The 12,132-nt window shown below is 39.6% G+C and overlaps 1 protein-coding gene across 1 annotated transcript in view; it reads right to left on the bottom strand.

Moving 5' to 3' along the window:
* Positions 1 to 12,132, bottom strand: part of UST (uronyl 2-sulfotransferase) — a 166,402-nt gene that overhangs the window by 51,403 nt on the left and 102,867 nt on the right. The window contains exon 5 of the mRNA XM_056344173.1: positions 10,359 to 10,512. Coding sequence (XP_056200148.1) covers positions 10,359 to 10,512 — 154 coding nt within the window. The remainder of the gene's footprint in view (positions 1 to 10,358; positions 10,513 to 12,132) is intronic.

Genomic DNA, 12,132 nt, shown 5'->3' with positions numbered 1-12,132 from the left:
GTCCAGACAGTACTGGATAGAGGTTGCGCTAGCAGAAGACCTACTGGTCACAGGCAGTAGTAGTTCTATTTATAGCCTGGGCAAACAACAATATATCAGCTTTAGCATCTGAAAGAAACCTGGGCAGTGCCCCTTCAGCACCAGTACCTGCTGGGAGGGTGCACGTGAAGGCAGCTGAGACACTGTGCAGTCGCTGGGAAAGGCAGCAAGGCAAGAAGCTGTGGAAGCTCACCAGGCTCTGCCAGGTGGGCTGGTTGGGAAGTGTCTCCCACCTCCCCAGCGTGGACATGCACCCCAGCTGTGTCCCATGAGACATTCAGGCACCTGATTTGCATCTTGGCTCCAGGGGCATGAGCCTGGGTGCTGAACAGAAAGGAGCATCCTGTGCTCCAACAGGCCCCAGGGTCTATGCAAGCTGGGGCCAGGACCAGGCACTGGATTTTACTCTGTAGCCTAGAATAAACCCTAGATACTTCGGAAGAACTAGGACAAACTAAGTCTTAAATATGCCTGGGCACTGAATGTCCCTTTTTTTCTGCAACACGCCACCTCTGCTTCCATGTGGTTTCAACATAAACTCTTTCAGAGCCTTAAAAATACACGGATCGCAAGTGTGACCCAGTCATTCTGCAGCCAACAGAAGAGTCCACATCACCACCAAAAAAATTACACAACAGGAAAATATTTTGTTGCTGACAAACACCTAAAGCACAGGACAACCTTGGATGCTTTTATAAAAACACAGCTATCCCTCATGATGTCAGCTATGCACCACGGGCAGGCAGTTCTCATCCCACCACCCTGGACTCTCCTAGTCATCCACTACCTCAGAGCTTCAGCTTTGCTTTAGATAATAAATTTTAGAGATTGGGATTTCAGTTTATTACACTTCGCTGGCAGAGCTGACAGCCAGAAAACTTATGTACAAACCACAAAAAGGAAAGAGGAAAGAGGATGACAGACAAGGAATAAAATGGGCTAATAAATTCAGTTTTGTTCTCATGGGTTGTCAGTTCTTGCAGGTTTTGACACCTACAGAGTGAAGTGAATATCTGACTGCTTGAAATTTCATTATCATGCCAGAGCCTGAATATGTTCAGTATATTGGCAGTAAGGGGAGGGCTGCCCCTCTCTGCCCTTCCTCTATCAAGAGGACTAAAAGGTCCTGCATTTTCCTTCCCCATCAAACTGCCAATAAAAGTTTTCATTTAAAGTGGTTAGAGCATAAAGCAACCAGGAAAAGGAAACAGGTCTGCTCCTAGCAAAGAGTATACTTAGGAGGGCATTTAGCAGGGTTTTCTAGGAAAGGCTACCATGATTTTGTTAGACAAGATTTCAAAATATTTTTAATTAAACATGAATACAGTACTAAACATTTCAAAAAGTCAGACTTCTAAATATATGCACACACACATATATATATGACTATTAGCTGGGCAATGCCACATCTCTGTTATCTAGGCCACGCATAAAATGTAACTTTAGAATTATTAATTTTAAAATTTATAAGAACAGAAATGGAAATTGGAGGCATTCTTTTCTTCTGGATGATAAAACATTGCAGTTCTAAAAGCCATTCTATTCCAACTTTAAACAAACAAAACATCAAACAATATTTAATTTTACTCGATGACTACTGAAGACTACTTTACAGCTTCACAATGCACCAAATGTTGGACTATGCACTGAAGATAACACTCACATCACAGACAGATTCTCTTGTTTCCATTCACCTACAATAGTTATTTGCCAGCTAATTATTGCTAAGTCATCACTTACTGGGAAATATTTAAGTGTTGTCTCAGACGTGTCTTCCTGCTGTTTTCACGTTAACAAATATATGAGAACTGAAAACTGAATACTCAAATCGAGACTTAGAAAAATCATCAAAACACCCAAAACTCATCCATACTGAACTATTGTACATCAAAACCAAGAGACTTCTACTTTCTGGAGAAAAGGCACTGAAAAAAAATGTTTAAACCCACTACTGTCATGATTTTCAAATCTTCTGTTTTGGTACCTTTACTATTAGCCATGCATAATGTAAACTTGTGGATGCACGTCACACTTTAAACGTATTTGTATCTTAGCTTTTTAAGATACATTTGAGAATAGTCATGACAGCGTTAACAATTAAAAGCTTCAGTGTCAGTTTGAAGATTCATTGATTGGCAGAGCTGTAAGATAACAAAACCTTAGCCACTATGGCATAAACCCAAGAACACTCAATCACTTTAAAGTCAAGATACAATATGTTCAACTGGAGATGCCCATGATGGTAACTATCTTATATAAACTGCCTAGTAGTAGAATTTATTTGCAAGCATGTCACCACAAAGTTTGCTTCTGAGTTACCCAGAGAGTCACTAATTTCAGAAAATCAGTATGGGCTATGAGGAACATCTGCTGTATGTACAAGGGCCCTCTTCTGGGTACCCCTGAGGCTCTGGCTATGTGCTTACCAGAGATTTTCTGAGGAAGAGACCTTACCTTGGTAATTAATAGCCCTTGAGGGCTACATATTTACTCTTTTAAAATAGACTAAAATAGAGTAGATAAGATTATTTCAGTTGGAAGGGACCTACAACAATCATCTAGTTCACCCACCTAACCAAAAGTCAAAGTATGTTAAGGCCATAAATGCCTCAAACACTGGCAGGCTTGGGGCATCGAACACCTCACTAGGAAGCCTGTCCCAGTGTTTGACCACCCCTTCTGTAAATAAATGTTTCCTTTCTGAATACATACAAACTGCTATCCACAACAATGTCCAGCAAAGACTTCCACAGCTTAATTACATGTTGTCCAAACCATCGCATCTTTCTGCTCTTTCTTGGATCTGGCAGCTGCCCATTCCAGTTAGAATATTCTAGGTCTCACATTGAAACAACCCATAAGCAATCATCCTCGATACAACTTTCCCACGCCTCCTGCAATTCTGTCTTTTCATATCCTACCCTTTGTTTACTTCCTCATCTGAAGAATCCTAACCTTTGTCGTTCCTTGTATGGAAATTATTCCATCCTTTCATTGCTGCTCTTACCCATTTCTGAGTATATTCCAGTTCTTCCAAATCCATTTTGAGAATGGGAAGTCACAAATGTCAAATGAAGGAAGTCAGATGCAGCCACACTACAGATTTATACACGATGAGGTTTCTCTGTTTTGTTCTCTATTGCTTCTGATTTGCCTTTTTTTGACTGCTACTGAGAACCAAGCTGATACTATGGTAAAACCATCCACCACACAACACAACATCAGTCTCATTCCAGACTGGTAACAGTTCGCTCGTTTTCTATGTGAAATAGGGATTTATTCCCCTCCTCCTCTTTCACTGAAGGCAAGGCTGGCTTTTATCCCTGGGCTATACAAGAACGTTCCTTTCCGTTCCTGTTTCAATCTCTGAAAATATATCTCCCCAAAACATAACACAGACATACCTTCTTCTCTTATACAGTTTATACGGCCTTAGAAGGCCAGCATCAATATATTACACTATTTGTTCCGCATTTGGGATTTTCCACTGTACAAACAATAGCTTCCTATAGAGAAGCTTGAAAAAACTAGCTACCACAACACATAACAACCAAAAAAGAATGCAAAAGAGAATATAAAGAGCTATCCTGTGTTCATGCTCAGAAAGGCAAAACAAACTTGGCAAGATCACCATAAAAATGAAGATTCATCATTCTCAACTTAATACAGCTAAGTCCTTAAATAAAGAAACATAAATTACTATATATACACAAATGTCTTAAATACCATATATTGCTTACTGATGGTGGTAAGACCCTGTAACAATGATAAATTTAAATAAGATTGTGGATCCCTTAGTGCTTGGAACTTTTCTGCTTACTTGGCTTCTCGTGTACTTTCTTAACATTTGCAATAGCCAGAAGTTTTCAGACCATTACAATACTGCATGAAAAAATATCTCATGTTTTTACATTCTGAAGCAAAATATTGTGGTTATTTTGCATCCTGCCACCGTGAAAAGGAATGCAATGTAGAATGGTATCATTAAAAGCAAAGCATGGTATTAATAAAATCCAGATCTTTTAACCTTTGCTATTAATGTAAATATTTATTATAAATTACATGGAAGATTTTAGTGCTGCAATCTTGACCAATAGTATATTGCTTATTTACTATGTCCAATTGACTCAGACTAGTAAATGAAAACAGATTAGGAAGGCACATTTTCTTGCTCTCCTATAATTGCAGAAAGATTCAATGTTTGGAATGAAAACTCCACAGGGGAACATTCAAAAATATTGAGTTTATAAATTACAGTCACTGAAAAGTAAATGTCAGTCATGAAAACATTTCCTTTAATATTACATTTCGTAAGTTGTTTAATCAGTCCCTCCTCCAGCTGAGGTCTGAATTATCATTAACTTTGTTGTTCAATAAATTATTAATACAAAATGGGAGAGTCTAAGGGAATGAGGGAGTGCACACAGCAGATGAAGCGTTACAAAAATGGGCCAGAAATTTTGCTGTGAAGAGTTAATGCAGTAAAAGGGAACAGCTGGAGACTATTAAAAGCACTCATTAGAGGGAAGAAGCAGCAAACTGTTCTAATTGGGTCAGCTGACAGGTGGCTGTGCTTCAGCAGTGCCCTCCTGACAGCCCAGTCCCAGCCACAGAGATTGATGCTACTGTGTGATCCTCACAGCTCATCTACAGCTGCAAAGCTGCGCCGCAGCTCAGGACACATTGCAGGACACCCAGTGACCAATTCAAACCATCCCAGCACCAATAACACAGGGAGCAAAATTAGTACTGTATGAATGGGGGTAAGTTAGGGAAAAGGCCGAGAGTGCATAAAATGTTTAGTCTCTTAACTACAGCTCAGAACCCAGTAACTGAAAAATGTACTTTTTAATTTATATATTTAACTCCCCAATATCTGGTATGCACTGTGTAGACATAGGCAAACCAATTTAACCTCTGCATGCCTCAGATTTCCAATTTTAACAATGTTAACCAAGTTCACCAGACCCTCCCCAAAAGTTCCAACGTTCAGTCAACAGACGTGTAGCCCCTTGTGAGGTCCTCAGCAGAAAAGTCCCATACAGAAATGAACCCTCTAATCCCTTCCTCCACCAAACCTGCAGGCAAAGCAACTCTCCGACTGCCTTTCTTTAAACAGAAACACACTCATGAGAGTGACATTCAGGAGGCAGAGGCATGGCTTCCATACCATGGCGTCTCCAGGAGGCCATGCCCCTGCCAGACTTAGAAACGTCAAGAAACATCTAAAGTCATGAAGGAGAAAGCTCAGTGTGTTACTGCTGATGACAATTCACAACACAATTAGCCATGGTTAAATATTTCTATTAGCCCGATAAAGACAGGAACTGCTTTCAGAAAACCAGCTGCTGTCAGAAAACCAACACAATTGGTAAAAGAATATTTTTCATTGTAGATAGAAATCTGGAGATATGAATAATTGAATTGGTTAAATGTATTTAGCAAACATATTAATGAAAAACAATGTAGTCATAAAAGGAAATTCTCAAAATTCAGGAATACAAAAAAATGTTATATGGAGTTTAACTGTTCAGCTTTTTCTATTATTTTGTTTGGACTTTACGGAATAACCTAAACAACTTTGGTTTAAATACTTAGCAAGAATGCTGATCTTTGCCATGGGAGAGATCCCTGTTGTACGACACCTGACTTGAAAGTTCCCTGACATTCTTTGAATCTTACTTCCCTCCTCACACACTTTTAACAAATACTTTAACGCATAATTTAAAAGACAAAAAGACAGATGCTCCTTTATGGGATTAGTTGCATGAGTAATCTTTATCATAACTGAGGCTGAGTATTGTTAGAATATTTTTAATTTTAGCTGAGAAAAGCATATTTATTTTCAGAGATGAAGCTGAAAGACTATGCTGAGCCTAACAGAGATGCGGTGTAAACTGAACTGGTAATTATAATGAAAATCTGAAACATCATATAGGAAGGTAGCATGCTCTTAATGTACTGAACGATCTTTTTATTATAAAACCTCTCTCTTCTGAGAAATTAGCTCAAAGATGTTTAGATCTTGAACTTGAGTGAGTTAGAAGCCATACTACTTGTGAGCCTAACAGAGATCAGAATCGCATATAACCAGATTTCCTGCCATCCAGGCAACAATACACAGCCCACGCTGCTTCACACACTCATCCAGCCTTAGCTGTCTCAGATCGAAGTTTTAGCAAGTATTAAGGAAAGATAAAACCTCCATAAATATCTTTTGTATTTGATGTCTCAGGCTGCAGTCATAATAAATACTAGGTAGTTACTAACAAACCTTCTGGAAAGGACAATTTTAATACAAAGCTTTCAAATATTTATGGTAGTCCCTCTCCATCAGGAGTGCTTCCTGCCTTCTGCACTTTCAAGCCTTAAACTGTATCACCTGGTGCACATTTTTCTTTTGCTAAGTATCAGCAAGCACCCACAGCTCTACTGATAAGTTACTTGCTATATTGAAGCATATTTACTCTAAGAACTCTAGTTCAACCTGCAACACATTCATTACAATGGATTTAAATTAACTTTTGTGAATTTACCTCATCTTGCAGGACCATAACGTAGGGCGACTCTCACATCAGTGTGCTTGAGACTTGACCTGAGGCTTTCACCACTGTTTCAGACCATTACCTCTGCCATATTGCAGGCTAACACATGGCCACTATTTACTTTGGGGAAGCTTGGAAGTGATCTCTTTAGGTGACTGACAGTAACTCACTTGAGCAGAGAAAGCAGTGGGTCAGGGCATGGAGCTGGCTGATCTGGGTGGAAAGTCTTACATTGCAGCAGCTGCCTCTGCTGTATCTGACTCATGAATAAAAGGCCTGTTTTCTACCCTGGCTTTCAATTAAATTTTGGTAAACACAGACATTTACCAAAACATTTAAAACAATTTATCTGACTCCTGAATGAATGCTTGTTTTCTCTGGAACAGAGTCAAAGCCCGAAGCTCTATTCAGAGAAAATTTCAGATTATCAGTGAACAGCGGAAATTTCTGTCTCCGTTTCTGATCTTTGCAATGTCAGCAGTTCAGATTTTTAAAGTTAAAAAAGCAGTGCCCAAGGTACTACAAGACTTCAAGGTGGTGTTTTTTTCTAATCCCTTTTTTTTCTTATCCCTTTTTTTTCTTAAGGATCAGAATTGAGTGGAGGGAATGCCTCCATTAAGGATATCACAGCCTGATGGCCAAGCAGGAGTTCATCGGACACAAAACCTGATCTTAAAATGCTTTTCCTCCCTCAACAGCCTGCTTGATAAAGGTGCTGAGCTCCCACACATTCACACTGCAGTTTCTGAGATGGAATGCATGCTGCCCTCAGCTTTTCAAGGGAGGTCAGTGTTGGCAGCTATTGACCAAGATGCCAGGACAGCCTGCAAAGGTCTCCCAGTTGCCCACAGCACCTTCCAAGCCAAGAGATGGGAAGCCAGAAACATCATGGCTGACAAAAGCACAATTAGACCCTAAATACCCCAGTTTCAAAAGATGTGCAACTTTACCCAAGCAAACCTTTCTCTCCTCGTAAAACAGAGGAGTTACGATTACAGCTTCTCCAGTCCATTTTACAAGTCTGTAACTGCTGTCTATACAAGGCTTCTCAGGCTCTTCAGGAATGAGCTCACCGCTGTGGAGCAATCAGCAGTCTTGTGTTTTCCTAGTTGTTGATTTAAGGCATGATAGAAGAAGAAAAGTAAAAGCTTCTCAAATCCTCCTCCCCACTTCCATGTATCTGCTCACAGTCAGACACACCTCATCCCAAATGACCTGGGTTTAATTCTGTGATCAATATAGAAAATATTTAGTAAGCTAATTCTAAGCTTATGCTTCAAGTAGTTCTCTGTAAAAAAAAACCAACATTGCTTTACGGTGAGTTTTCAATTGAAAAAAAAATAAATTAGGGAAGAATTGCAAAAGGTATGAGGACAGCAATCAGGCAAGCCATCAGTCCTGTGCTAAAGGGCCACTCTGGCTTATGCTCAGAGGTAAAACTAGCTGCTTACTTTCTTCACAACTAGATCAGGCAATTGATTTAGCAGGCTTCTGAAACTACCATTCCGCAAAATCCATTACCTGAGTTTTAAAATTCATGCCAGTAGATTTCCTTGCACCACTGAGGAAAAGATTAAAATACAGTCATGCAATATATTACCTGGTTGGATAGCACATTTCTTACAAATGCTTAACATCCAGAATGAATGGTTTTTGTTAAAATGAATTTCACTGGCGGGTGGCCTATACATTACTGTGACAGGGGCAACTGGCCTTTTTGAGTAGTGTAAATGACAGCTAAAGTCTGCCAAGGAGGGATGGAGGGCAGATTCCAAAAGCATTTCCAGGATTCTAATAATGAATTGCCAACAGAGAAGAATCAAAACAAAAAAGCAAAAACAAATTTTATAAAGGATGCTGATGGTGTCTCAGACTGACAAACTACCTTTTGAACAAAAGGATTACTGGCCTCGATGGCCACTTTCTATTTCCTTTTCATTACAGCTTTTCTACTGATCTGTGTATATGTACCTAAGTGTGTGTGTGTGTGCATATAAATAATTAATTTCTTAAAGAACATCCCAACACAAATTATGCAAGGTGATTTCTTTCTATTAGCTTTTAAACCAACACAAACAAGAGTAATTACATCTCCTCATTTCAGTTCTGGCTTGAAGTAAAATTTCACTGGTTGTACATATCACATCTTAAACTGTACAGGCGGTACTGAATTAATACCAGCTTTTACAGAGTCAGTCAGTTGTGAGAGATGCCAATCACTGCATGTTCCACTTCAAATAAGAAGTAGAGGCACTCTGAGTGAAGTACAGACTGTACTGCTCATTTTTAACATTTTCAAAAAAGGAAACGTGACAGTGCTAACATAATAATAATGTAGTAAAAATCCCACTCTGCATTCATTTCTGCAACCCCCTTGTCCCATTTGCAGACGAGAAAACAAAAGTCCACGCACACAGCACACAATGCTGTTGGGACTGCCTTTCAACTCTGCACAGCAAGAATTCAAAACCTGCTCAGCTGATACAGGGGCCTCTCTGGTATCTCTAGACATACAGCAAATGAGAAACCCTTTGCAACATTACTGAAATGATTTTATATCTGTACAGCAGATGTCATTTAAGTTTAAGGCTATACACAGTTACACTGATCCACCCTGCCCTTCAATTATTCATAATTTATAAGCTCATCTGTTCACAGGGTTTTGCAACAGTAGTAAAGTACGAAAGAAAGCAGCACAGCCCTGTCATATGGGGAAAAAACCACCCCAGCCCTCCTTGGATCCATCTGACCTCAGCCAGGACTAAAATGTGTTGTGTGGCAGTCAGTCAGAGCCGTGTTCTCTACAGCTCATCGACACCACATCTTGTACTCTACTGCTCCTCCAAAACATTGTCAAACATCCTCTCCTTTTGTTTTCCAAAAGCCACAGTCCTCTCTTGTTTTGGTGTTGTTTGGCCTCCAATATCTCATAGCAGACCATCAAACAGTCCTGCCACCATAGTGTCATTTGAATCCTCTGCAGGTTCAAGTGTGGATGAAGGCTGAGTCTAATCAAACTGGATCTTCCTTACAGAGAAAGTATTAATTCCACCATCTGGTCATCTTAGGGAGCTGTCTGTCTGTGTGCATGTAAAGAGATCAATATCAAACAATCCAACCACCTCCCTAGGCTCTGTGTTTCTCATTCAGCACTTGTAGAACGCCTACTGCCACAGAACCTTGGTCTGTGACAAAGGCTGACAGGCATTACAACAGTTCAGCAGTTCCACAAAACTTGAACTTACTATGAACAGCTCATCCAACATTATTGCCACCTCCTTAATCCAAAAAGGCAACAAAACCAAACCAAGAACGGACATCAGAGCCCTGGTATAAAGAACGCTATGCACAACTTACCAGCAAGGACATTAGAGGCTTGGGCTCACTGAACTGCTGTTTCCCAATTTTCCTCTGAGGCTGCACAGTTACAGCCATAGTTTCCATCTAAAAATCTGTCTTAATATTCACAGAATATTGGCTGAATTATTATGCCTAACCACTATACAGTGCAAACCCAACTCAGTGAAAGGACCATAATTCAACGGTGGCATCTGGGACTTGCGGTCCGCTTATACAAGATCAAACTGGATCACTGAATTCATCAGCAACACTCACATAGTAAAGCTGACCAAACTAAGGATGAGGCAGGACAAAGAGGAAAAAATGCAGGCCAGACGATGCCTTAGTGTCCCACGTTTCAAGCATCCAGTTTGAACATTGGCATTGTGTAACTATGCTGGGAAATGGGTAATCAGAGCCTTTATTTAAACATACCAGGTATCTTTCCTCCTGCCTCATGCTGGGAGTACGGATCATGTGATTCTGTTCTCCTCTCCAGTCTCCAAAACGTCGAAAAAAATAATTGGATAAAAATCGATTGACAGGATCTCTAATAATATTGATGTACACCGGCTGGTCTCCTCCAAACCTGGTGGGAAGAAAAATGAGTGAATCTCATCAGAAGGTTCCACAGAGGCACATGTATCCATCCTTCACCTGAATGTTTTCAGGTGTCTCTCTACAGAGATTATTCAGAGCTTTTACAAGGTTAGGAGGGAAACTGAGAAGCTTACAACTAGTTACCAAAACTGCATAAAAGGATGTAAGATCTCTTTAGGATGAACGGTAAATATGGTATCACATTAAGCTACACATGTATACAAACAGTTTAAGACCATTTCTGCTACTGTGTCAATAGTGCTGCTTCTTGAGTTTTCTCCTTGCTGTTTTCAGATGAAGAACCTTCTGCAGCTGACCATGAGGAAGAGCATTTCTTCTTTGCAACGCTTCCCATCTTGGAAGTCATGCCAGAGCAGGCACCACCTAACACTAACTGCCATAAGGCAGCCTTGGATCACGTTCACCTGTACAGTAAGTGTAGTAACGTGCAAAGGATTTTGCAATATTCAAGCTTATTTCAAAAGGCTTCCTTTGGATGAGCTGACAGATATGCATGGTATTTCCATTTATATTTGCTGGAACTTGTGCATATCTTCCTCCCCTCGCCCCTAGCCTGCACCACTGGCTGGATTTGAGGTTATGCTGTGGTTATGCAATGCCTTAACCCTGTACTGCACTTCATGAAGATTTTTTTATTTAAAAAGTCAGTATGAAAGTTCCTATTTCTAAAAAAGAAAGTAATTATCAATTTTAGGTACGCACAAGTCCAAGGAAAAGGAAAGGGTAAACCAGCTGTGACCAGGCTCTGCACAAAAGCAAAATACAGCACAGGTACCTGCAATTTAGAGATGAGAAAATAAACCAGACCAACCTCACCAGCTTGACTTTACCCTCCTGAATGCCGCCTCCTGGTAATTAACAACAAAAATCTACAGTTTAATACGTGGGGTACAAAAAGAAGAAAGGAGGAAAAAGGAGCTTGAGAAAGTGTGTGATTATTCTGCACTTACACAGTGTTAAAATATCGACTGCATGTTTTATATCAATACACAGCATCAGGAGAATAGGTCTAACTGGAATGAAAAAAAGGAAATTGCTTACACTCTTCCACGGACAAAATTGAAGAATGGACATTTATGCTATAGAACAGACTTATGGACTACAAACACTGTTGGATAAAGAACAAAGTAAAACCTTTTTGGATTGAGAAATTCACAGGATAAATTCCACTTGGAATATGCCTGATCTAAGAACATGAATTACGTTTCTCCCTTCTGTTTCCCCAATTTAGGAGAACAATTCTTGCTAAGCACTAGCTTATCCTTTATTTTTTGGAGCCTGAGTACATAACCATATTTAAGTACTTAAATACTGTTCTGATGATTTTCTGAGTCATGATTTATATATTTTTCTATAAAATGTAAGGTATTAGATTAGAAGAGAGAAAACTGAAGACACCCTTTAGATTAAAAAAGCCCTCTGGGCTCCTCTTCATCTTTTAAGTCAGATGAATAATTGAATATATATAATAAAAGATCAGGGCTCCTCATAAATATTAAAAAGCCAGCAAAATTTTTTAAAAATATGAATTCCAGTGAAAGAAAAGGGAAAAATCCCATACAGTTTCAACTTGATTTTTATTCTGCAT

Source organism: Falco biarmicus, chromosome 6 (assembly GCF_023638135.1).
Source record: "Falco biarmicus isolate bFalBia1 chromosome 6, bFalBia1.pri, whole genome shotgun sequence".
Lineage (NCBI taxonomy): Eukaryota > Metazoa > Chordata > Aves > Falconiformes > Falconidae > Falco > Falco biarmicus.
Note: the sequence above shows the minus strand (reverse complement) of the source record. Positions and strands in the feature narration are given on the sequence as shown.